A 27,667-nucleotide genomic window follows, 5' to 3' on the forward strand; every position below is an offset into this window, starting at 1 on the left:
GAAAAAGCATTATTTCAAAGTTCACATATGTAAACTAGTAATTAGTTTTTGGAATTAATCATAACCGGTGTTTCAAGAAATGACCTTGAATGTTCTTAAAAACCAAATTAAACTGCTCAGCTTAAAGAGAATGACTTTATATACGATGGCAATTAGGCGAAGGAAAGATATTATTTAGTTTAACTGAGTCACTATGACTAAAGGGAAAAAAACCAATTTATCATAATTTTATAAGGTAAAAATAATAACCAGATTTGAATTGAAACCATTAAATGGCTTTCACGGTGAGAATGCAAATTCTTATGATCTTGTTGACTCATATGTATGTTTCTGTAGTGTTTTAAAAATGTTGAACCCCCCAAAATTGAATTCTTTGTTTTTTTAATATTTATTTATTTTCCCTTTTGTTGCCCTTGTTGTTTTTATTGTCGTTGTAGTTATTGTTGTTGTTATTGATGTCGTCATTGTTGGATAGGACAGAGAGAGATGGAGAGAGGAGGGGAGGACAGAGGGGGAGAGAAAGACAGACACCGGCAGACCTGCTTCACCACCTGTGAAGCGACTCCCCTGCAGGTGGGAAGCCAGGGGTTCGAACCGGGATCCTTACACCGGTCCTTGCACTTCGTGCCATATGTGCTTAACCCGACTCCCAAATTCTTTCATATATAGTGTATGATCCACCTCATGAAAATGACATTGGAAAAATGTGAGGGAAAAAAAAGTATTACTTGTGTGCCAACGTTGTTTTTGGCATATCATTTTTACATTTACTTGAGTAAAATACCTGAATTGGATCTTGTTCTGTTCTCTGTGTATTAGAGAGGGAACAGACTCTCTGTTATTTTTCCTGCTTCTGTTCACTTCAGCAGTCAACACTGTTGTCTTACAGTTTAGTCGAAAGGCTTGTGTGGAATCAGAATCATGGTGGCATTTGAGCTGAGATCATGTGTCTCCCCATAAGCCTCTCATAATGAAAACTGAATTCCACTTCCCTTCCCCTGAATAAAAACCATTCTCTACTTCTTTTCAGTAAGTGGAGTGTAAGTAGAAAGGAATGGAATAAATAGGTCCATGGCCAAGGACTGCGGTGTTTTTCCCTTTTATTCCTGGAATTAGGGGTCTTATGTTTCAAGAGTCCATTTGCATTTTGAAAATAGTAAGAGAGGACAGAATTGGGTTAACCCAAAAAAGAAGAGAATTGGGCTAGCCACTTAATACTTGAATGTAAAACAAAAGGAAGACATGCAAATGACCTATAAGGAGATATACTATTATAAGACATAGATTGGGCTAGGGAGACAGCGTAATGGTTATGCAATAAAGAAGTTTATGCCAGAGGCTCTGAGGTCCCAGGTTCAATCCCCAGCACCACAGTAAGTCTGAGCTGAGTAGTGTTCTGGTATCTTTCTGTACTGTCTCTCTGTATCTTTCTGTCATTCAAATGAATACAGTATTAAAAAAAACTGATTGTTGGGAGTTGGGCAGTAGTGCAGAGGGTTAAGCACAGGTGGCGCAAAATGCTAGGACCTACATGTAAGGATCCCGGTTCAAGCCCCCGACTTCCCACCTACAGGGGAGTTGCTTCACAGGCGGTGAAGCAGGTCTGCAGGTGTCTGTCTTTCTCTCCCCCTCTCTGTCTTCCCCTCCTCTCTCCATTTCTCTCTGTCCTATCCAACAGTGAACGGCAGCATTAACAACAACAGTAATAACTACAACAATAAAACAAGGGTGACAAAAGGGAATAAATAAATATTTTAACAAACTTAAAAGAAAAAGAATTGATTTGTTTTTGTGTAAAGAAAATTTATTTTTCTCTCTCTATTTTTTTCTTTACCATTAATGAATATAGTGCCAGACAACTAAGTAAACCTTCACTTGAGAATCTTAATATATTACTTAGCAAACTTTTGTTTTAAGAAAAAAATCACATTAGGGCCAGAAGGTGGTGCACTTGGTTAAGCACTCACATTACAGGGCTCAAGGACCCAGGTTCAAGCCCCCAGTCCCCACCTGCAGGAGGCAGCTTCACAAGTGGTGATGCAGGGCTGCAGGTGTCTCTCTGTCTCTCTCCCTCTCTCTCTTACCCTCCTCTCTCAATTTCTCCTGTCCCTATCCAATAGTAGATAAATGAAGAGTTAGAAAATCGCAGTGTTTAAGTGAGTAGTACCTGTCACAGATCAAGAGTCAGCGAGCTCTTTCTGAAAAGAAACCAGCAAGACAGTTAACACTGTAGTCCTTGTGGATCAAACAGAGTCCATGTTAGCGAGTTGACTCTGATGTGACTGCCATTGTGGAATGATTGCAGAGATCTGTGAAGCAGGCCATGGAATACACATACACAATAAGCATGGTTGTTTCCCAGTTCAGTTTTTTGGGTTTGGGAATTGAGTGGAGTCACGCCTGGCAAAGGACACATCTTCCTGTGTTCAAGTCCTGTTAAGATCCCCCCCAGTCTCCACCTGCAGGGGAGAAGCCTTATGAACTGCCGAGCGGTGCTGTAGGTCTCTCTCCTTCTCTCTTCCTTTCCCTCCCTCTCTGTCTCTATAAGAGAAAAAAGAGGAGGGGCCAGGTGGTGATGCACCTGGTTAAGTGCACACACTGTAGTACACAAGGACCCAGGTTCAAGCCCCTGGTCCCCACCTGCAGGTGGAAAGCTTGACAAGTGGTGAAGTAGGGCTGCAGGTGTCTCTCTCCCTCTCTATCTCCTCCTCCTCTCTCAATTTCTCTCTGTTTCTATCCAATAAAAAAGAAAAGAAAGGAAAAAAGAGGAAAGAAAAGGAGACTCGGTGGTGGTTCATCAGGTTATGCACACGTATCACTATGTACAAGGACTCAGGTTCAAGCCTCTGGTCCCCACTTGCTGTCGGGAAACTTCACAAGTGATGAAACAGTGCTGCAGGTCTCCCTCTCTCTCTCTCTCCTTTTCCCTCTCCTTTTGCCTCTCCCTCTCTTGTTTTTCTCCCCTTCTACCTTCTCGGTTTTGCTCTGCCCTATCAAATTAAAAATTTATAAAGTGAGAAGGAAAGGGGGGGGAAAGAAAGAAAGGAAAAGGTAAGAAGTTATGGTAGAGGAGGCAGGATGATGCATGGAGTTGGGCATCCACCAAGCTTCAGTGGTAGCCCTGGTAACAGGAGAACAGTGAGCTGTTCAGATTTGGCCCTTGGACTGTTGACCCCTGCTGTGGGCACACAATCATAAATATTGTCTTTTCACAATATATTGGGCTGTCAGAAAAGTCACAGAATATTTTTCTATGCTTTTCTGTGCTAAAAACATGTTGTGACTTTTCCATCAACCCAATGGCTGTTCCAAGTACACAGAGACATTGAGCTCAGTGACCTGTCCTGTGCTCAGGAGCCCCCAGTAACAGTCACAAGTATTGAGCCTGGGACATGGTTCTGTCTGTTAGAGCACCATGCATGCCCGAGGCTCCAGGCATTGCAGGTTCAATTCCCAGTACCACCTTATGCCAGAGTTGAGTGGTACTCTGATCTTCTCTCTCTTTTCTTCTCATTCATTCTCTTTCATAATAAGTAAATCTTGTCTAAAACAAATAGACAAACATCAGTATTTCTACATAGCACAGTAGGTAGAGCTTTGGGCTTCAAATCCTGGGGCCCCAAGTTCAGTCCCTGGCAAAGAATGTGATAGGGTGATGCTTTGCTTCTCTCTCTCTCTCTCTCTCTCTCTCTCTCTCTCTCTCTCTCTCTCTCTCACCCATTGATAAGTAAATCTTTTCTCAAAGATCAGCATTTGATTAACATGCTACACTACACTGCTATACATTGTAGATAAGAGGCTAAGTGGTTAAGGCTCTAACTTGCACTTAAAAATAGCTACTTTGTATCCACTGTTCTCCTTCATCACTGATTTCCTTCCTATATTTGTATGTGCTTATATATTTTAATGAACGCATCTATTGTCTGCAATCTATGTTTGGATACACACTAACATTTCATGCCTCTTCTGAGACTTTTTGTCAGGTTTTTAGTGGTCTGGATGTATCAAGTCAAATCCCAGTTAACTTTTCCTAAAGAAAATCTCACATCAATAAAGTTTTTACAGGAGCCTTTTTTATATGCTTAAAGTCTTTATTGGAATTTGGTCCTATAGAAAAACATTTTATCATCCATTCGGTTTTTTTTTTTTTCATGTGTATTTAGAATGTGAACATATAGTGCTATCCAGTGAAAAAGTTAAGATTGAAATAGCTCTTGTGAATTTCTGTCCTAAAGTAAATAATGAAGTAGCTCCAAATCATCTCCTAAGCAGAACCATTTATGGAACGTTACTTCATTAAGACAATTGATCGTTTTTTGCCATTCTTAACATCACGGTTCTAAATGAAAATCGCTACCCCGTTGTGAAGATTAGGTGAAGTACTTGAGGCAGCTGTATGGAGACAGGTCACTCTTGCCATGACCCTCTCAAAGGAACTCTTGCTCTGTTTTGCACTGAGTCATGGAAAGTTACTCCACACAGTAACTGTCTATCACAGTGGAGCATCACAAACTTCTCCTTGATTATTAATCAACATATGTGTGGACAACTCCATGTAGTGTAAATTATTCAGCTTCTCCTACTACACTTTTTTTTTTACACCTATCTTTCTAACATTATAAGGAAAGAACTCGCTTTAGAACCCGGATTTGATGCAAAGCTGTTGTTAGTCATCTGAGGCTAAACGGTCTACATTTGAGCTCTGGGTCAGCCGTGATGGATGGGGCTGTCTTTCCTGGTTACAGAAATCCAGTTTGTTTGTCTTCTAAACTTTGATACCATTGCTGTTATAGCAAGCCTTCTAATGCTAGGTCTTTAGGAAATAAAGCTCAATTTTCAGTTCCCTGATGAATTGTCCCCTCTCCTGAAACTTACTTTCTTGCTTTAAAAAAAAAAAAATCTATTTTTAATGAGAGAAAAGGAGAGAAGGGGGTAGGGGAGAGAGAACGATTAGAGCACATGGGAGTGGTGCTGGGAGTGGACCTGGGGCCTGGGGCCTGCCCCAGACTTGGCACACTGTTTCTCTGGCCCGTTAACTGGAGTTTCCTAGACAGCTGTCTGAGTTTCTTCATTCAGTCCACCACTTGTTTCTCAAACAGGCATTATTCCCGGACCAGGGTCCTGCATCTCTTTATTCTATTTCTCTCTATACCAAGAGAGCCCTTGTGCAGCTGGTTTCTATTTGAATCTTGAATATAGCTCTTTCTTTTTTTTTTTTTTTCTTGCCATTGTTTTATCGTTGTTGTGGTTATTATCATTGTTGTTATTGCTGTCATTGTTGTTGGATAGGACAGAGAGAAATGGAGAGAGGAGGGGAAGACAGAGAGGGGGAGAGAAAGACAGACAGCTGCAGACCTGCTTCACCTCCTGTGAAGTGACTCCCCTTCCAGGTGGGGAGCTGTGGGCTCGAACCAGGATCCTTACACTGGTCCTTGTGCTTTGTGCCACCTGCGCTTAACCCGCTGTGCTACCACCCAGCCCCCTATAGCTCTTTCCATAAGAAGTTTCTGTTTCCCAGGACTAGGTGTCTACCTGGAGCCAGGATGCCCTCTTTGAACTTGTGACAGGCGCTCCTTCACCTTTGAGCCTGCACTGTAATGAGATTTGATGAAAGTGTAGCTTGTGTTGTGAATAATTTTAAACTAACTCCTCGTAACCCCCCCCCCCCATTAGTGATCTCAGTTAAGCTTAACAAGTTGATCTTGGCAGCCTACTGCAGTCATTTCTGCCTTTCTGACAAGCTTCTGAGTTACCCTGCTTCTCTGAAAATCAGATACTTGACTTGGAGCAAATGCTGTGCTGAAAGTGGAAACTAACACCTTAAAAGTCTTTCCTAAGTGGCCAGGTGGTGGTGCACCTGGTTGAACGCACACATCGCAGTTTACAAGGACGCAGGTTCAAGCCCCCGTCCCCACCTGCAGGGTCAAATCTTCAGGAGTGGTGAAGCAGGGCTGCAGGCATCCTTCTGTCTCTCTCCCTCTCTACCTCCCCCTTACCTCTCAATTTCTCTCTGTCTCTATCCAATAGTAAATAAATAGATAAGTAAAATTTTAAAAGAGTCTTTCTGAATGAAAATAGAAAAGATAGAACAAATTTCAAGTAAGCTCAGGGGAAAATAGCTACCATCCCTTTATTTACTTTTTCTAGTTCCTGTCCCATCTGAATTCCGGCCCAGTCATTACTCAAGTCCTTTGTCTTGTCCTGATAGGTTTTCCACAATTCACAGGCATTCAGGCGTGGGCCCTGTTTGTTTGTTTGTTTGTTTGTTTTTGATCTTTTACCATTGGTCTTAAGGAGCATTTTGTTTTCTTAACCTCCAAGGCTCCCCCAGCAGAGACGTGGGGCCTTCCCTGGGCCTGAAGAAGTCCAGCTCTTTGGAAAGTCTGCAGACAGCCGTGGCCGAGGTCACTCTGAACGGGGACATCCCTTTCCATCGGCCGCGGCCAAGGATCATCAGAGGGCGAGGGTGCAACGAAAGCTTCAGGGCCGCCATCGACAAGTCTTATGACAAGCCTGCGGCGGACGACGATGACGAAGGCATGGAGACATGTAAGTTCCTCCTCTCTGAGACTCTCAAGCCAAGTGGCGCCTCCCAGGGAACCCTGGCCTTGGCTGACACCCTTCACAAGTCTCTGTGAGGTCTCTGTGCCTCCCATGATAACAGATGTTATTTGGCTTTGTGACGGATCTCTCCCAGATATACCCTGGGGCTTCTGGAAGCAATATGTCGTGATACTGAGAACAGACATAAGATCCTGTCCGTGTAGCTTGACTAAAAGACAAGATTGTACTATTGTTCTCACCAACTGTCTTTGGTGACTGGACTGGATTGTGGCTGAACAGATTATTTCGGTTACTATATGATTTGTTGTTGTTGTTGTTGTTTGAGCAATGCTCAAGTCTGGCTTATGATGGTTCAGGGGATTGAACTTGGGGCCTTGGAACCTGAGGGATGAGAATCTCTTTGCAGAACCGTTATGTGTATGCTGCCTCACCAACCTTAGATATAATTTGCTTATATATATTTTTTAATGCCTCCAGAGTTATCACTGGGGCTCGGTGCCTGCACTGTGAATCCACTGCTCCTGAGGCCATTTTCTCCATTTTGTTGCCCTTGTTGTTATAGTTACTATTACTGTTGTTGTTGGATAGGACAAAGAGAAATTGAGAGAGGGGGAGAGAAAGAGAGACACCTGCAGACTTGCTTCACTACTTGTGAAGTGACCCCCCCCCCCCTGCAAGTGGGGAGCTGGGGGCTCGAACTGGGATCTTTTGTGTCACGCATGCTTAACCTGCTGTGCTATACCTGCCCCCTATAATTCGCTTTTTTATAAAGCAGTTAATGTTTAAGACATTCTCAGTTTTGAAATATCCTATGCAGATATAATTCACGCAACACTTTTATTTAGTCTTTCATAATAATTTTTCCAGGGTGTGAAATTGTCCCGAGATTAAAATGCTTGAACATCTCAGCATTAAGTGTCTATAGCATGATCCCTCCAGTGGATCGCTGTAAAACAGTCTGTGAATTTTGAGGGCATTCTCTTAGGAATGAGTTTGGCTTTCTCTTACCTGAGCTAGCAAGCTGTACTTGTGTTTAGTGTATTTCCAAATTGCAAAATATTTTATGGCAAGATTATTGAAAGCTGAAGGCTGATAGAAATGATGTGTTTGTCTGAATCATATTTGAATTTACTGAGTTGAGCTAGAAAGATAGGCATGTGTTGATGTGTATCTCCAAACTGGATAATGTTTTCTGCCCAGATTATTGGAAGTCAAAGGTTAATGTGAGTGAGCATTAAGTTTTTCGTAATATATTGAGAGAAAAGTGACACAGATGGCCAGGGGACTGGTGTTGCCATGTGTCCAGGTGAGGTGCGAGCTCTGGAACCATATGAGAGAACTGTCTCTGTCTCTTTCTCTGTCTGAATGAAAATGTCGCCTGTGGAATTTGAAATGTGTCTGCATAGGGAGCCAGGTGGTGGCACACCTGGTTGAACGCACACATTACAGTATTCAAGGATCCAGGTTCAAACCCCTGGTCTCTACCTGCAGGGGGGAAAGCTTCATGAGTGGTGAAGCAGGGCTGCAGGTGTCTCTATGTCTCTCTCCCTCTCTATCTCTACAACTCTTCTCAATTTCTCTCTATCCAATAATATATATTTATATATATTTGTTCCTGCCCAGGATCACAGCTCCTAGAAGCAAAGCAAAGAAGACCATTGGGCATCCTGTGTTAAAATAGATGCTTTGTGGCCTGGGAGGGGGGGGGGGGTTGCACCATTGGATAAAGCCTTAGGCTCTCAAGTATGAGGTCCCAGAGTTTAGTCTCGAGAAGCCCATAGACCAGAGTGGTGCTCTAGTCTTTCTTCTCCTTTCTCCTCTTATCTCTCTCATTAGTGAATAAAATCTTAAAATAAAGAAATCAGTGCTTCAGGAAGGCATAGCTAGAGATATCCTAAAAATCAGCTGTTAAGGGAGTCAGGTGGTGGCGCAGTGGGTTAAGCGCAGGTGGCGCAAAGTGCAGGGACTGGCGTAAGGATCCAGGTTCGAGCCCCCGGCTCCCCACCTGCAGGGGAGTCGCTTCACAGGCGGTGAAGCAGGTCTGCAGGTGTCTATCTTTCTCTCCCCTCTCTCTCTGTCTTCCCCTCCTCTCTCCATTTCTCTCTGTCCTATCCAACAACAAAGCAACATCAACAATGGCAATAATAACCGCAACGAGACTGCAACAACTAGGGCAACAAAAAAAGGGGGAAAAATGGCCTCCAACAGCGGTGGATTCATGGTGCAGGCACCGAGCCCAGCAATAACCCTGGAGGAAAAAAAAAAAATCAGCCATTACATTGCTGTATTCGTGGGTTCACTAAGAAGAGGCAGGACTAAGGAGCTCCAGTATGGGGCATGACTGATGAGCCTGTGTGGGCCAGAAAGGCTTCATCTCCATCTCAGCTATTCCACTTCCTGTGACTCTACCCATCCACGGCTATAACGAAACTCCTCTAACGTTAAAGACCAGGGATGACTGACATTGTAGATCACTTGCCCCGGGGGTCGGGCAGTGGCGCAGTGGGCTAAGCACACACAGCACAAAGCGCAAGGACCAGCATAAAGATCCCGGTTCGAGCCCCCAGCTCCCCACCTGCAGGGGAGTCGCTTCACAGGCAGTGAAGCAGGTCTGTGGGTGTCTCTCTGTCTCTCTCCACCTCTATCTCCCTCTCCTCTCTCCATTTCTCTCTGTCTTATTCAGTGAAAATAAAAAATGGATGCCGGGAGCAGTGGATTTGTAGTGCTGGTGCCAAGGCCCCAGGGATAACCCCGGAGGCAAAAATAAATAGATAAATAGATAGATAAATAAAAATAAATTATTTTCCCTTGAACTTGTGGCTTAGAAGCAATTTCTTCAAACACCTAAGAAAGATTGTGATGGGGGTTTAAGAGTCCAGAGCTGCATGGCAAAAGTATGTGCGTGTGCCTGTGTCCCTTCTTTGCCTGTCCCTTTGAACGCGCTGGGACAAGGTGGGCATCACTCTCTGTAATGTCACATTCAAAGCACGTCTTGGGGACAGCACTGCTGAGTCTCCTTACCTGCTTCAGTCTTTACCCCCAACTTAATTCTCCATCCCAATCTGCATGGGTGTGTGTTTTTTTTTCCCCATGCCTTCCAGCCAGTAATTTCAAATATATGCAGCCTCTTCTTGCCAGATGAAGACCATATTTTCTGCTTTTGCTGCCAAGCCTGGTCTCCAGGATCCTGAGTCACCAGAGCTGTCAACCCACTTGAGCGTGTTCCCACAGCGCTGACTTGTCCCCCCGGGCCCGGGCTCCGCACGCAGACCGTGTCAGGGAGCAGCCTTGCCCTTCTGGGTCAGGCTCTGCCTCTCCTGGGACTGAGCTGAGCTGGAGGAATGACGCGTCTCCCCAGCGCTTGCTTTTATAAGCATCTATGACTCATGGTGCTTCTGAGCTGGTTTTTTTTTTTTTTTTTTTTAATTTTTCTGGCTAAAGTGTTAATTAAATTCCTCTATGAAATTCAGTGTGCTTCCATATGGCGCACATTTTAAATCTAGCAGGCAGTGGGTGCATAACAATATAAGCCACAGTCTCTTTAAAAATTTTTTTTTTCATTTATTAGTTATAGCACTGAAAGAAATTGAGAGGGAAGGTGCAGGTAGGCAGAGAGACATGTGCAGCTCTGCCTCACCACTTGTAAAGTTTGCTCCATGCAGCTGGGGAGCAGGGGCTCAAACCCGGGTCCTTGAGCGTTGGTAACATGAGCGTTCAGCCCAGTGTGCCACCACCCAGCTCCCTAAGCCATATATATATATAATAATATTATCTTTTATTTATTTATTGGATAGAGACAGTCAGAAATCAAGAGGGAATGGAAGGGGGAGATAGAGGAGAGAAACAGAGAGATACCTGCAGCCCTGCTTCACCACTCGCAAAGCTTTCCCCCTGTGCAGGTGGGGACCAGGGGCTTGAACCTGAACCTGGGTCTGCACATTGTAACATGTGGGCTCAACCAGGTGCGCCACCACCTGGCCCACCAAATTCCCCTTCCTTCCTTCCTCCCTTCCTTCCTTCCTTCCTTCCTCTCTCTCTGTCTCTCTTTCTTCCTTCCTCCCTCCCTCCCTTCCTCTCTCTCTCCCTTTCTTTCTCTCTCTCTTTCTTTCTTTCTTTCTTTCTTTCTTTCTTTCTTTCTTTCTTTCTTTCTTTCTTTCTTTCTTCACACCCCATATTCTTGATTCCATAGAGACAGCCTCCTGACTTCCAGCAGTGTGGAATCTAAATCTGTCCCTGCATAACATACCTCCCCTTGAACCTTGAAATGAGGATTTAAGCCTATTAAACAATCCTCCTGAGAAGATGAAAAGAAGGAAACAGACAAGTGGTAGTTGGCGGTATGTTGTGGGAGCCCTTGGTTTCTGTTTTGGAAAAGAATTACTTATAAGGGGGAGAGCAGCAGAGACTGCCTCTGACCTATGTGGCTCCGGGAATCACAGTCAGGACCCCCCCCCCCACACACACACACACGTAGTCCTGTGCTCCCCCACTGTGCCATTCCCCAGCTGTAACCCTTCCCTTAGTGTCCTGGGCCCTGCCCATCAGAGTTGGGCTAGGAGTTCTCCGTCCCTGTGTTTCCCTGAAGCCGCATTCTTGGTTTTCGCACAAGCCGATTATAGGGCTCTGAATTCCAGCTCCATCAGGTCCTGGGGAGAGCGGGTGAAAGGGGAGAGATGTTTATATATAGTAATGGGGTGATGTGTGGCTTGGAGGGGAAGAGAGGACAGGACCTGGAAGAAAAGTGGCCATTTTGTTCATATTAGACAAAGAGTTGTAGAGATGATGTTTTTTTAAATTTTATTTTATCTGATAAAATGAGAGAAATTAAGAGAGAGTGGGAGAGAGAAAGGGAGAGAAAGACAGACACCTGCAGCCCTGCTTCACCACTTGTGAAGCTTCCTCCTTGCACACAGGGACCAGGGGCTTGAACCTGGGTCCTTGTGCATGGTAATACACGCACTTAACCAGGTGTGCCACTGCCCAGCCCCTGAGGTGATGGTTTACCCAGGTCTGTGACCTTGGGAGAATCACAGTGGACTGCTGGGAACGGTGCGGGATTGTACCCCCATTGACATGTAATTTTGGAAATTAATAAAAGAGAAAGAAAAGAAGGAAGGGAGGGAGGGAGGGAGGGAGGGAGGAAGGAAGGAAGGAAGGAAGGAAGGAAGGAAGGAAGGAAGGAAGGGAGGACTAGCAGTGTATAGAGTGGGAGAGCTCTATAAGGAGAACACGGAGGCCAGCCAGTGAAGATCGATCAGTGTGTCTGCCCCTCTGTCTTGCTTTGTCCTCTCTCAAAGCCCTTTTTCCCTCCGCATGTCTGACGGAGGCACAGGCCTGGCTGGTGGCCCCGTGATAAAGACAGCGGGGCCAGCAGCTCCCTGGCGTCTGTGCCCCAGGGCTCTACACCGGCTGCCCTTCCCTCCCTTCAGCAGTGTCGAAATCATGGCACGGGGCACAGCAGCGAGGGCCAAGAGACTGGGGCGGCTTCCATGTGCTATCTGGTATCTGTCATCTTCGGTAACACTTACGTCCTTCCTGTGGAGATGACAGAAGCCAGCGTTTTTGTCTCTCATTTAATCCATCTGGCCTCTCCACGTTGTGAGTGTCTGTCTGGAGCAAGATGGTGCTTTGTATTCTGGGGCTCGTTATCTGCGAGACCCTACCTGTGTTTGACAGGTCAGGGCATCCGCAATCTGTTCTCTCTTCTATGCAAATCGCACACCCCTCCTGGCTCTCAGCAAGCGGCTTCTGTCTCCCCGACAATAACTCAGTTGCTGTTGCTACCAAGAAAAGTCATGCACGAACACTGCTCACTGCTTTCTTCACATACATACACATAGACGTATGCCTATATATTCCTTTTTCTTCCCTCAATTAAAAGTCGTCCACTTGTAGACCTTGTTATCAGTTCAGTAACAGCTTTTCTTGGGCAGGGGGAGGAAGGAATGGGGTAAGTGAAACACACCAAAACCAGTTAATCCCAATTAATTGCGCCTAATGACTTGAAAATATATCGAGTTTAGAGTTTCAAGTGAGAAGAACTGCGCCTTGAAAACTCGGAGACAGGGGGTCGGGCGGTGGTGCAGTGGGTTAAGCGCACGTGGCGCAAAGCACAGGGACCGGTGTAAGGATCCTGGTTCGAGCCCCCGGCTCCCCACCTGCAGGGGAGTCGCTTCACAGGCGGTGAAGCAGGTCTGCAGGTGTCTGTCTTTCTCTCCCCTCTCTGTCTTCCCCTCCTCTCTCCATTTCTCTCTGTCCTATCCAACAACAAAGCAACGTTAACAATGGCAATAATAACCGCAACGAGGCTGTAACAACTAGGGCAACAAAAAGGGGGGAAAATGGCCTCCAGGAGCGGTGGATTCATGGTGCAGGCACCGAGCCCAGCAATAACCCTGGAGGGAAAAAAAAAAAAAACTCGGAGACAAATGACTTTGGAATAACCTGCGAGTTTGCTTATAGCTTTGAAGAACCCTTCTGAGGAGGGAAGGAAGAGAACCGGGCCTTTAAGGCCTCAGGAACTGAGGTTAGCCATGGAGACGTGAGGAAATTCCATCTGTGTTTGTAAATCAGTGACTCTGAGAGCTTGCAGGGGGATTTTTATTTTATTAGCTACAAAATAGCATATTGCATTTGATGTCTCAGATTGTTTTCAGCCCCCTTCTATCTTGAGCCACCTTTTATCATGATCAATTTAGCTTCACTAATGTAGCTTAGAGAATTTTATCTTAAGCCGTGAATCCGTGCAGAAAGTCAGGATGTGAGTTTCAAAATGAAGCGTTTCAATATTTCATAAAAGACTTAACTATTCCGTTTATCTGATGGGTAACAGAATGTTGATCAGAAATGCTAGGGATAAAAATGACCTGTCTGGGCCTGGGTGGTGGCACACCTGGTTGAGCGCACATGCAGCAATGTGCAAGGACCCAGGTTCAAGCCCCCAGTCCCCAACTGCAAGGGGAAAGAAAGCTTTGCAAGTGGGGAAGCAGTGTTGTACGTGTCTCTCTGTCTCCCATATCTACCACCCCCATCCCTCTCAATTTCTGGCTGTCTCAATCCAATAAAGAAATAAATATATTTAAAAAAAATTTTTTTTTTTAATTATCTGTCCAGGGAGTCGGGTGGTAATGCAGCTCTTACAAACGATGAAGCCACCTCCCTTGCATTATCCTGGCTGGAACTCGAAGACATCGTGTTAAGTGGGAGAGAGACAAGTACTAAATGATTTTTAGTACTTTTTCCCCTTCTATGTGGAACTAGAGCAATCAGGACAAAGAGGGAAAACACAGAGCAGAGCTTGGACTGGGGGTGGAGTTTATTTATTTATTTTTGCCCCAAAGCAAAAGACTCCAGGAAAGAAGAAGGAGAGAGAGGAGGGAGAGAACCTTGAGGCCCTATTGCATGATGCAGAGAGAGATGGGTTTCCACAAGTGTACTATGACTGATCAGCTCCTCCAACTGCTCGATAAAATAAAAAACAAATAGATAACAAAGGGAAAAGGAGGAGGAGGAGGAGGAGGAGGAGGAGGAGGAGAAGAAGGAGGAGAAGAAGAAGAAGAAGAAGAAGAAGAAGAAGAAGAAGAAAAGAGAACTTCAGAAAAACACCCCAAGAGTTTCAAGTGACGAGTTTGTTTGAGTCACGGGACAGAGGCTGATAAGCTGGTCGGGATGGGCTGGGAGTGGCAGTGTTGATGGCAGGAAGACCCCTTACATATTCCAGGTGAATAATGACGCCCACCGATGCCAGGGAGAAGCAGGGAGCCTCCCTCATCTGCATGCCTAGCACCTCACACACAGAGGAGATGGATGATGATGATGTGATTTCTCCCATTAGTTCTCCAGGCTTAGAAGTCTCCAATCATCTCTCTGTGTAATCACTTCATTATCAAGCTTCCCTATATAAATATATCAAAATACATCATGGAGTTTCACTCCTTCTGTTCTAGTCCAAATCCTCATTATTTGCTAGCTGAAATTGTCATTGGGAATTCCCTAGCTGGTCCGACCTCTTTTAGATTGGATGAGTAAGTTCTGGAACTTAGTCTCACAGTCCCTTAAGGGTTCAGGCTTATTTGTGCCCAGGCTGTGCAAGGCTTCTCATTGCTACCCCTCCAGTTTCTCCACCCTTCACCCCCCCAAGTGGATACATCAGACTATCTTCTTCTTTTTTGGGAAAATTTCCCAAGCAGTCTAGGTTTTTCTGGGCATACTAAAGCCACAGTTGTTGATATGAACTATATCTGAGATTTTCTTATTTTATTTTATTTTATTTTATTTTGCCACTTGTTTCTACAACATGTGTTATGAATAAACGTTTGCTCCTCACCATCAAGACACCAGGCTCATCTCTGGGGCTTGGTGCCTGCACTAGAATTCACTACTCTTGGTGGCCATTTTTTCTTTTCTTTTCTTTTTTGTCTCTTCTTTTTTGACAGGACAAAGAGAAATGGAGAGGGCAGAGGAAGATAGAGAGGGAGAGAGAAAGAGAGACACCTGCAGACCTGCTTCACCATTTGTGAAGCTTCCCCTCTGCAGGTGGGGATCTGTGGCTTGAACCCGGGTTCTTGAGTACATAATACACTTAACTGGCCATCTGTATTACCACTCGGCCCCCTATATCTGAGATTTTAAAGATCTAAAGTATCTTTCTAATGTCAGTAGGCTTTTGAGGGTCTTGAGAGGTAGTTTAGTGCCTTTTGCATGTATGACCTCAGATGTTCTCTCTTGGAACCTCATTTCAGAAAAAAAAAAAAATTATAGACACCATCAATGGCAGAACTGTGTTTTCCTCTCTGCCTCTCTCATCATAATAATCTGCTTTCTGATTTTACTATTTGTCTGTTTTTATGAGTGAGATCACAGCTCAGCTTCATCATATGAGATGGGGGGGGGGGTTTGAACGCAGGGTGCCACACATGCAAGGCCTGTGCTCCACCACTGAGCTACTTTCTTGCCTCCAATAATGTGCTGAAATAATAACTGCAAGTCCCTCAATATGGATTGCTTTGCACGGCATGTAAGGACATCAGCTTTTGGGAAGTTCAAGCATTTTGGCTTCTCAGCAATTAGCAAAGTAGCTTATTCTCTATTTCATCACTTCTATGTTCTGTTTATTTATTTATTCATTCCCTTTTGTTGCCCCTGCTGTTTTATTGTTGTAGTTATTATTGTTGTCATTGTTGTTGGATAGGACAAGAGAAATGGAGAGAGGAGGGGAAGACAGAGAGGGGGAGAGAAAGACAGACACCTGCAGACCTGCTTCACCGCCTGTGAAGCGACTCCCCTGCAGGTGGGGAGCCGGGGGCTCGAACCGGGATCCTTACTCCGGTCCTTGTGCTTTGCGCCACATGCGCTTAACCCACTGCGCTACCTGTTCTTTTCTTTTCTTTTCTTTTCTTTTCTTTTCTTTTTTTATAACTGGAGCTCTCATTAGCCCTGGCTGATGGTGGTGCAGGCGATTCAACCTGGGACTTTGGAGCTTCGGAATTAGAATCTCCTTGCAGGAGCCTTACACTGTCTGCCCCCACCCTCACTTCCCTGGTCTTATTAGCATCCTTATTTTGTTTGTCTGCATCAAAAGAATAAAGCAATAGCTTGGAAGCTCTTTCTCTGACAATATAAATTCCATTCTGTATCTTGTTAAAAATTTATTTGATGACACTTTTTATAAAGTAAAACCAACCAAACAAAAAATAAATAAATAAAAATTAGAAGTAATTCCAACAGCATTATTTGTGAGTGTTGCCACTTTGACTATTCTTCCAATTTACTCGGTAAGACTGTTGAAAGGAGGGGGTCGGGTGGTGGCGCAGTGGGTTAAGCGCATGTGGCGCAAGGCGCAGGGACCGCCGTAAGGATCCCAGTTCGAGCCCCCGGCTCCCCACCTGCAGGGGAGTCGCTTCACAGGCGGTGAAGCAGGTCTGCAGGTGTCTGTCTTTCTCTCCCCCTCTCTGTCTTCCCCTCCTCTCTCCATTTCTCTCTCTCCTATCCAACAACGAACAACGTCAATAATGGCAATAATAATAACCACAACAAGGCTGCAACAATAAGGGCAACAAAAAAGGGGGGGAAATGGCCTCCAGGAGCAGTGGATTCATGGTGCAGGCACTGAGCCCAGCAATAACCCTGGAGGGGAAAAAAAAAAAAGACTGTTGAAAGGAAAACCTTGAGATTGGGACCAGGTGGTGGTGCACCTGGTTGAGTGCACATGTTATAATGCACCAGGACCCAAGTTCAATCCCCGCCCCCACCCGTAGAAAGAAAACTTCTTTGTCAGTGGTGAAGCAGGACTGCAGGTGTCTCTTTGTCTTTCTCCCTCTCTAATTCTCCATTCCTCAAGATGTCTTGCTGTCTCTATCCAATAAATAAATAAATAAAATAATAATAATAATAATAATAATGAAGCCTTCAGATTCATTACACCTTATCTTCAGAGAGAAGAAACAAGATTGTGGATCCTTACCCGAGTGTCAAATCACCAAAGGCAGATTTGCAAGCATTTAGAAGATTGAGGGGCGACTCTCTCTGTACTTATTCTGTGCGTTATTGTTCGACAGGGAGGGATAGTGGAGGTGTGGTCTGCTCTCGGGAGAGAGCATTTGGCCTAATTATTTACAGGGATGCATAAAAGAGAAAATGTAGGAAGTACAGTGGAAGTGATGTTTGAAATAGATCCTAAGCTCTTTGAGAGAGTAATCTTCCCAGTTTTGGCTCATCCACCCACTCCTCACCCAACATAGAATGAGAGATTTTCGGTTTTAATGAAATCAATCTCCTTCCAGAATAGTGTGCGTGCTTCGGAATCATGTCTGGGAACTTTCCTCTGCTTGCTGAAACCCCTTCTGTGGTATCACTGATAAATATCACTTGATTTATTCCTCTCCCTTTCTCCTTTTATGGTCATCTGCTCATTGTTTCATCATCAGTGAGTATTCCCAGCCTGCATCTTAGCATAAAAGCTTCTGAATTCCTCGTGCTTTGTGCCATCTTTGTGTGTGTGTGTGTGTGTGTGCTTTTTTTTCTTTCTTCTTTCCTCTTTTAGTGTTCAGAAAAAGCTGTTTCTCTGTTGCCAAGAACTCATCATTTCTAATGTTAAAAGTCAGAGACCAGAAAAACAGAACTTGTTATTCGACACCATCTGTATAACTAGCTGTTCATTTCCCACATCTATCTTCTTTTTTCCAAAGTCAAAATATTCAGCTACAATAAGGAACAAAGATAATGGCGATGTCCCCAAAGTTCTTGATTCCCGCACAGACAGGGCTTAGCTCTCCTCGGACGTGGGTCTCTCTCACTGTTCATCACATTGTGTTTCCTCTAAGATTCATCCACAGAAATTGGCGGTGATTAGTGAATTCACTAAGTGTAGCGAAATGCTCCGTTGCTGTGTTTCATATTAATTTACTCATTCCGTTTTGTTGTAAGAATTTAGCTTCTAGAAAATGTGTTGTCCCGTGGATGATGTTTGTGTCTAGTTGTTTGTTTTCCAGAATAAATTTTTTAAAATTTATTTATTTATTTTCCCTTTTGTTGCCCTTGTTTTTTATTGTCGTTGTAATTATTGTTGTCATTATTGATGCCATCGTTGTTAGAACAGAGAGAAATGGAGAGAGGAGGGGCAGACAGAGAGGGGGAGAGAAAGACAGACACCTGCAGACCTGCTTCACCGCCTGTGAAGCGACTCCCCTGCAGGTGGGGAGTCGGGGGCTCGAACTGGGATCCTTCCACCAGTCGTTGCACTTTGCACCATGTGTGCTTAACCCACTGTGCTACCGCCCGACTCCCAAGAATATATATTTTTCTATCATCAGATGCTTTTGACACCTAGGAAGATTCTTCATAACTTGAGAACAATAAAGAATCTGGTGGGTTTTTAAAAATAATTTTTTTTATAGCATTGGCTGGTTATACAATCCTTCTGTCTTTCACTCAACAAATTTCTGACAGTGCTTGTTTGGGTCTTAGGCTCAGAGGATCTTGCTTGTTTAGTGCTGAAGACATAATGTTACATTTTAACACCTATCAGGTAGTTCGTTCAAGTCTAGTACCAAATCTGAACAATCCACTTAAATCCAGCAAGATTATGAGAACTACCTCAATAGCATTCACTGCTGAATCTTCTTTCACTTGTGATGCATAGCATTGTAGCTGTTCCACAGCTGTCCTTAAGAGTTGGGCAAATTGAAAGATTATCGATTTAATAGCCAGTTGAACATAATCAAAGACCCAGTATTGACCTGTCACTTCTGATCCACTATCCACGAAGTCGCCTTACTGAGGGTGAAACCGCAGGATGCAGGGGCAGTCTATTTTCCTACTCACGTTCCACCAAAAGGGTGAGCCATCTCCCCGACCATTTGACTTGATGAAGCCATTCTCGATCTAATAACCTTGGAATAGCAAATCAACAGGGGCATGCCATCCATCCCGTAGGTGTAAACTTTAATAATGAGTTGACCCCTCAGAGCTAGATTGCATTCCTGAATTTAATCAGAGTTCCATTAAGAAGAAGAAAAAGAAAAGGAATTTGGATAAGCAACCAACAGAGATCGTTACGTTATTAAGACTAGCAGGCTTTTCAATGGGGAAAGATTCTAAAGACCTTGCAGTTTTGCTTTGACTTTGGACTATTCAGTGTGTGTGAACGGTGAGGGAGAAACATTTATTTCTGGCACATGCAGTAGAGCTTTTGAGTTTGAACTGAAACCTAGAGTCAGTTTCTCCATAATCATTAACATATAAGTGCCTCATCTTTTCCAAACTTCTTGGTGACCCAATCCTAACATGATACCTTGCAGAACTGAGTAGCTTAATTTGTAACGTGGGCTGGAATTGTAATTGAGTTGCATTTGCATCTGTTGAAAACATGGTAATTAGGACTGTCTTAATTGCAGAATGACTGTGTTACATTCAAGAGAAGCGAGCACATATCTTCTTTAAAAAGAGAAACCTGAGTAACTATCTTTATAGGTAATCATGTTGGGAATGGCGGCTGGTTCAGCATATAGAACAGGTTGAAACAGATGAAAATGTTAGTCAAAAATAGCAGTGTCTATTTGTTTTGAAGAAGATGATCGTTTTTCGCCGTGCAGACTATCTGTAACACAAAAGCAAACAAGCCTGTGAAGAGAAGCAACATTAAAGTGAAAGTATGAAACCTATAATAGCATTTAAAATAATAAATTCTCTAAATGCAAGTTTACGCTTAGTTCTCGCACTATAATTTGCTGCGTGAACTTAATAGATCAAGGCATTTGCCATGGATGTGTCTGTCACCAGTACTTTTTTGAAAAAATTATTTATGGGAATATTTTCTTACTTCCTAAGTAGGAAATAAAGATGATGTTTGTGCCTTATTAGAAAGCTGGTATTAGTTGTGCAAAGATTGGCTTGAAAATCTAAACAAAACCTGTCTGTCAGTGGTTTTGAATATGTATCTATCTGTATCTGTACATTTTTAAATTAATCACTGTGCCAACTGAAGCTTTTAAAAACCATCATGAGTCTGCATAAGGCCAGGGTAGAGAGAGACATTTTCTTGTTTTCCTCTCTCAAATAACTTTGCGTTTGAAACATATATATTTCAATACTCTAAAAGAACATCTCATGTTTGTACATATGAAGCACATATTGCTAAATATTTTAATTAGTTGGCATTCAAAGGGATTAGTTAAACCAGCACACCCCCCAGAAGAGTTTCTGTGATAATGTATTATCTAAATGAGAATGTTCAGAATAAGCATAAAGAATCCTCAGTTGTGCAAGTATCACTTTAAACAGTCCACTTGCTTGGCACTGGAAATTGAGCTATGACTTTTTTTTCTTACTTTATAAAATGAGGTTGCAGAACACAAAGTTAATAAATGATTTAATACCAATTTTCTCTGTTTCACCCAATTTAGAAAAGAAGTTGTAACACAGATACTAGGAAATGATGGTGAATATGCTGAAAATTGGCAACAAACGTGACTTCAGCATATAGTTAGTTGTGAAGGCAGTGCCTTGGTTCTGTTCCCAAGCCAAGAGCCGACATATGCCTCTTGCACTTCCGCCAAAACTATCAGGCAGGAAAGTAGCAGAAATACTACTGACACTTCCATTCATGATTTATGATAATGGTCTCTGTGGAAGACTAAGTCATTTACATTTATTGAACTCATTCTTTCTTTATAGTTCCAGATAGTGTAGTGTGTTGTAAAAGCCATTAGATACATAGAGCACTGACAGTACTAGCATAAAAACATCCCAGAAATGGACTAAAGTTAAACCAAGTACAACTGGTCTTCCTGGTGTTATTGTAGCCCTGTGGTTGTCTTTGATCCGTTGTGATGAGAGGAGAGGAGTGATTGCTTGCAGGGTAAGGAAATGGTGATACCCAAACATTGGAAAAATAGTTGGCTGAGATAAAATCATGAAGTGAGGTTGACCAGTAGTTTTTCATTCCAACAATCACTTAGGAGTAGCAGTCAGTCTTCTTGATAGTCCTCATTTCCCAAGCTTCAGAGAGGAGAGAAATGTAATAACAGTTTGTGCACTTCTCTTATGGAAATAGAAGTGAAAGCAGTATTTGGTTTGGGGTAAGTTTAGAAAATGCACAAGTATCCATTCATCTGGCTTGGGTATACTAATGAGCTGAGGCATCTGAAGATGTTTGGTAACTGTGTTATAATGCTGTGAGTACAAAGTTCCAGCTTTGAGGCTACGTCCAGCTCCTGAAGAGATGCACAAGTGGTCTGCAGAAATAGAGCTCGGTCCTGTTTAAGGATGTTTCCTGTATCACCCAATTTAGAAAAGAAGTCGGGAGTCGGGCGGTAGTGCAGCGGGTTAAGCGCACGTGGCGCCAAGCACAAGGACCGGCGTTAAGGATCCTGGTTCGAGTCCCCGGCTCCCCACCTGCAGGGGAGTCGCTTCACAGGTGGTGAAGCAGGTCTGCAGGTGTCTGTCTTTCTCTCCCCCCTCTGTCTTCCCCTCCTCTCTCCGTTTCTCTCTGTCCTATCCAACGACAGCAGCAACAACAATAATAACCACAACAATGATGAAACAACAAGAGCAACAAAAGGGGAAAAAAATGGTCTCAAGGAGCAGTGGATTCTTGGTGCAGGCACCGAGCCCTGGCAATAACCCTGGAGGCAAAAAAATAAATAAATAAAGTCATAATACAGATACTAGGAAATGAGTGAGTAAGTCAAAAACTGGCAGCAAATGTGACTTCAGCATATAGTTAGTTGGTTTTGAAGGCAGTGCCTTGGCCCTGTTCCCAAGCCAAGAGTACTACAACACTGCTTGAATTCTCTCTCTCCTCTCTCTCTCTCCCCCCCCCCCAGACCTATCATTTGGAAAAGGCGGTATATAATTAGCAGACCCTTGCACAGGTAGGCTCTGCTCTTCCTTCTGTGTGGAGCACAAAACATACTTGTCTTCACTCAGTATTTCTTTATAAGACTATGGATTTTCACAAGCCACACACATCTGGAGGTTGAGACTGGCTTCCTCAAATAAAGCGACATAATTCCCACTTAGAGGTTTATTGACGTCAGGGACAAGAAACAAATGTTTTAAAAAGCTACTTTGCCCCTTAGAGGAGGAGAATGAATAGCTCACAATTAGGCAAGGAAGGGCCACCTTCCTAAAGTCATTGATATTGTTACTAGCCAGTCCTTGCACATTTATATACATTTGGTCCAACTTCTTTTTAAATTTATTTATAAAATAATAGCAGTAAAACCATAAGATAAGAGGGGTGCAATTCCATACAGTTCCCACCACCAGAATTTCATATCCCATCCCTTCCACTGGAAGCTTTCCTATTCTTTATCCCTCTGGGATTATGGATCCAGTGTCATTATGGGGAGCAGAAGGTGGGAGTTCTGGCTTCTGTAACTGCTTCTTCGCTGAACATGGACATTGGCAGGTCAATCCATACCCCCAGCCTGTTTCTGTCTTTTCCTGCTGGGGCAGGGCTCTGGGGATGTGAGGTTCCAGGTCACATTGGCTGTTGTTGTTGTTGTTGTTGTTGTTGGATAGGACAGAAAGAAATGGAGAGAGGAGGGGAAGACAGAGAGGTGGAGAGAAAGACAGACACCTGCAGACCTGCTTTGCTGATTGTGAAGTGACTCCCCTTGCAGGTAGGGGGCCAGGGGCTTGAACTGGGATCTTTCCACAGGTCCTTGCACTTTGCACCATGTGCACTTAACCCGCTGCGCTACCGCCCAGCCCCTGAGTCAACAGTTTTTGAGTCTCTTCTGTCTGATAAAAATGAGCACCAGAGAACTAAACGGAATGGAAGACTCTCCTAAGTGGAAGGGGGTGAGTTAAGGAAGTTACTAGCATAGAGTAGGTTGCTTTTTGGGCAAAGGCACCTTCCTTTGGGTGTGGCCGGTGTGGAGGTGTGTGCTGGGAGTCTCACTGGTGCTGACCAGGGAATTACAGACGGACTGGTTAGGCTCTTATTTCTGGTAATGAAGTTATTAACTTGTATTTTGGTGACATTGGGTTTAGCACATCCATCCTGGATCTCCTTTCTCATTTGTAACAGTACTCAGGACTCTGGTTGCCGTGCTATATGTGGGGGTCTCCTGGTATCTCCAACCACGGCAGTACATGCTCAGTACCAATGAGGGTATTATGCCCAGTGAATTACCACCCAGCCAGAACCCCCCATTCCTTTTATTACTGGGCAGGACTTCACGTAGACATTGAAGCCTGCCTTGTAATCACATCACCTATTCCATTCAAATCCTGCACAGAAGGAAACAGCATTGCTACCTATGTCGTTGCCCATAGAAAAATGTGGAAAGATAAATTCTTTAAGTCTTTAATTTTTATCCCTTTGATTTACCTGTGTTCCCTGTCTTTCTCCCCCTTCTCTCTCTCTTTGACTTTCCAAGTGGAAGAAGACACTGAAGAAAGTTCCAGATCAGGGAGGGAGTCTGTATCTACAGCCAGTGACCAGCCTTCACATTCTCTGGAGAGACAGATGAACGGGAACCAAGACAAAGGGGACAGGGCGGACAGGAGAAAGGATAAAACAGGAAAAGAGAAGAAGAAAGATAGGGATAAAGACAAGGAGAAGATAAAAGCCAAGAAAGGAATGCTGAAGGGCTTGGGAGACATGTTCAGGTAAGCCTTCACCAGCCCAGACTCGCCCTCCTCCCAGTCCTGTTTGTTGAGTGTGGGGTTGACATCCTAAAGACGCAGGTTTGAAAACATTCCCCATTGGGGTTGGCAACAATTAGCTTCCAGTTGCCTGATATATTGTCTAGTTACCATCTTAGCGACTGCAGTGTAAATCTCTTAAGGATTTGGCTGTGGCTGTTCCAGACCCCTTTTACAGCCCTAAAGATGATCTCTTTCAGGCCAAGTGAAGGACAGTTGAGAGGAAAGGAGGGACAAGTCTGAAATCTCAGCGGTGCAGAAGCGTCAAAGTCCCAATGAGAAAAGGGCTATTCAAGCCGTGTGAGTGTGTGTGTGTGAGTGTGTGTGTGTGTGTGTGTGTGTGTGAACAATGGTTCATTATTTAAATTTAACATGGAGCATGTGTTAATGGTAGCATTTTAAGGTTCGTTAATAACAAGCCTAATACAAATGTTACAAACACAGCTTCAATTAAGCTGTGTTGATTAATTTCATACTTACTACTTCAGCTGTAAAGATTCCATTAGATGTAGTTTCTGGCTGCTTCCTGACAGTTGTTTTTGTGTCCTTAAATTGTACTCTTGGATTACTTAGCATATCTTTAAAAAAAAAAAAATTGATTGTTGCACAGTGAGTGACAAGTTGTTCCAAAGTTGCTCCGAAACTCTCCTATGAGTGCTGAACTAAAGTGATTTGCAGTATTCAGGTATTTAATGTTTAACACGAATTTCATTTGATTGTTCCATAAGTCAAGCCCCCAAATACATCAAGATGATGACTTAGAATTGAAGACATGCAGATGGCTTCACAGAGCCTTTTTTTTTTTTAAAGAGAAATGTAATTAAGGATTTCTGTGGTCATCGAATTTTTTTTTTTATGACCCTGAGGCTGGTCCCCGGAGCTCAGGAAGTAACAATTAGTCCAGTCAGAGAATCTGAGGTCCTTGGTCTAGACAGCCAGCAGGCTACAGAATGGACAGACACGTCCTATCGATGTCTCAAGTCAAGAAGCAAGCCACAGAGCATAGATAACGCAAACCGTGGCCGATCAGCAGGCCTGGGTTGACTTCCCTGCCCCCGAACTTCAGAACGTGGGTGCAGTCGTAGCTTTGCTATAGTGTTTTTCTTGTTCATACACTGTTCCTCCTGCCGGCATGTGTCAGCCATATCAGCTTTCTTCCTTCAACTTCCTGTCCCAAACACTTAGAGGGTGAAATTGCTCCAAGTGCCACTTCTTTCAGTTTCTGTGCAAGCCAGAGGGCTTTCATTCCCTGTGTGCAAACCCACGGCTCCTAAGCTGACACCTTCATCGAGCACAGAAATAAGCCCGTCTCCCATCCGCTGGAACGGGAAACACTTGTACTGCTCTGCTCCCTCTTAGAGGGAGACTCGTGGCAGCCTGGAACGTCTGTCTTGCTGCCCTCCCAAGACCCCACTGAAAGCCAGTGACCAGCTGGCATTCATTCAGCCAGCCAGCTTCTGGTTGGTTCCTAATATACTTGGATCTCTTTTTTTTTTTATTATTTTATTACCTTTATTTATTTATTGGATAGAGACAGCCAGAAATCAAGAGGGAAGGGGGGATAGAGAGGGAGAGAGACAGAGAGACACCTGTAGCCCTGCTTCACCACTCGCAAAGCTTTCCCCTTGTAGGTGGGGACCTGGGGCTGGAACCTGGGTCCTTGTGCATTGTGACATGTGCGCTCAACTAGGTGCGCCACCACCAGGCCCCTGTACTTTGATCTCTTTATGAATCATGACCTTCACATGATTCTTTCATAAGTTACAACTGTGGATAAGAGACACCTTCTAGGATTTTCTTCTTTGCCTCCAGGGTTATTGGTGGGGCTCAGTGCCTACACTATGAATCCACTGCTCCTGGAGACCATTTTTTCTATTGTCATTGTTGCTGTTGCTGTTGTTATTGTTGAATAGGACAGAGAGAAACGGAGAGAGGAGGGGAAGACAGAGAGGGGGAGAGAAAGACAGACACCTGCAGACCTGCTTCACCGCCTGTGAAGCGACTCCCCTGCAGGTGGGGAGCCGGGGACTCAAACTGGGATCCTTGTGCTGGTCCTTGTGCTTTGCACCACCTGCGCTTAACTGGGTGCACCACCTCCCAGCCCCCAGGACTTTCTTTTGGGGTTAAAGGCAAAGAGATAGGTGGGCAGGTACATCCAGGTGGTTCTGTGAAGTGCAGCCCCCCTCAGCCAAAAGTTCTGTACAAGATAATTTGGTGTTTTCTCTAAGTTGTATAGTTTACCCATGACTGATAAGTAGATCTCTGATAGAAGAGGTTGATGCATTTGTAGTCCAATGGCCTATGTATTTTTGAAAATCGATTTCTGTGTTTAGTTAGAATAACTAAAGTTTTTTTTTGTTGTTGTTGTTTTTCCTGAACACTGTACACATGTTCTGCTGTTGTTTGAGACTTACAAGTGTCCACACTTTGGGAGGGGCATAAAACAATATCAGATATTTTCTGCAGTCAGTCCACCTGCCTTCCCACTAAATTTATTTACTTTAATTAACTGATATTTGTTGGGTAGAGACAGAGAGAAATGGAGAGGGAAGGGGGAGAGAGAAAGAGAGAGAGACACTTGCAGCCCTGCCTCAGCACAGGTGGGGGCTTGAACCTCGGTCCTTGTACATTGTAACATGCTCTCAACCAGGTATGCCACAACCTGGCCCCATATTTATTTTATTTTAAAGAGAGTGAGATACAGATGAAACTACAGGGAGTGAGGGAGAGAGAGAGGAGAGAGAGAGAGAGAGAGAGAGAGAGGAGGAGGAGAGAGGAGAGAGAGATTAGAGCACTGCTCAGTTCTGGCTAAGTTCTGCTCAGTACCTGGACTGACCCTGGGACTTTGAAGCCTCAGGATGAAAGACTTTGCAGAACCATTATGTCATTTCCCCAGCCCTGCCCTGCCCTGCCCTCCTGCCCTTGTGAGAACCAGGTGTTGCAAACTTATCTGGCAACTAGCTAAAACACAGGGTTTTTAAAGCTATTTTTAGATTTTTTTATTATTATCTTTATTTATTTCCTGAATAGAGACAGAAAATTAGAGAGAAGGGGGAGATAGAGAAGAAGAAGAAGAAGAAGAAGAAGAAGAAGAAGAAGAAGAAGAAGAAGAAGGAGAAAAAGAGAGAGAGAGAGAGAGAAACACCTGCATCCCTGCTTCACCACTCATGAAACTTTCCCCCTGCACGTGGGGACTGGGGGCTTGAACCTGGGTCCTTGCGCACTATAATACGTGCGCTCAACCAGGTGCACCACCACCCAGCCCCTATTTTTTTTTTTTTAACTAAGTAAGTGATACTGTGAAAAGCAAGGGCAATTGATTCTCAGTGTTTTATCAGCTCCTATCTCGCTCCATTCTGCTGTCATCTGGGCTCTTCTTGCCTGTTGTGCTGTGGCTCCATCCTTAGCTGCGCCCCGTGGCAGTTGGAGACCAGCTGTGCGTGTGGTGGCAGCGGCAGTGTGGGTCGGGAGTTTAGGGGTATCACAGAGCAGAACTTTGCCTCCTAAGATGGTAGCACAGGCCCAGTGGAGAAAATAGAGGCAGAGTTGCCCGATCTCGTCTCCATCTCTTGAACGCCTCTGCGTTTTCCCTGGTCGCAAAGCCCTGTTTGAACACGGTAAGGAATGGCTGCAGCTGGGTCCTCCTTGAAGATGAGTTGAGAATCATTTATTGAATGTAAGGGAAAGCTTTTTGTTTTGTTGACGGCCGGCTCTGAACCCTCCCTTCATCTCATCATATGATGTTCTCGGTCTTTGAGAAGAATCGGAAAGCATTCTTGAAGATTTCAGATGTGGTTTTTTGTTTGTTTGTTTGTTTGTTTGTTTGTTTTAAAAATAAACCTACCATCCATCACTCCTGGAGTTAGTGATCTGAGACTAATAGACTCTCAGGTTTATTCTCTCATGTTTTGTTTTGTTTTAAAGTTACAGAGAAGATTATAGCACAGTT

At 44.1% G+C, this 27,667-nt stretch overlaps 1 protein-coding gene across 13 annotated transcripts in view; it reads left to right on the top strand.

Annotated features, from left to right (window-relative positions):
• Positions 1 to 27,667, top strand: part of PARD3 (par-3 family cell polarity regulator) — a 652,495-nt gene that overhangs the window by 398,727 nt on the left and 226,101 nt on the right. For all 13 annotated transcript variants that reach the window (XM_060192488.1, XM_060192489.1, XM_060192482.1 and 10 more), the window contains 2 exons: positions 6,322 to 6,549; positions 23,451 to 23,682. In XM_060192488.1, the coding sequence (XP_060048471.1) occupies positions 6,322 to 6,549; positions 23,451 to 23,682 (460 nt within the window). The remainder of the gene's footprint in view (positions 1 to 6,321; positions 6,550 to 23,450; positions 23,683 to 27,667) is intronic.

Source organism: Erinaceus europaeus, chromosome 6 (genome assembly GCF_950295315.1).
Source record: "Erinaceus europaeus chromosome 6, mEriEur2.1, whole genome shotgun sequence".
NCBI lineage: Eukaryota > Metazoa > Chordata > Mammalia > Eulipotyphla > Erinaceidae > Erinaceus > Erinaceus europaeus.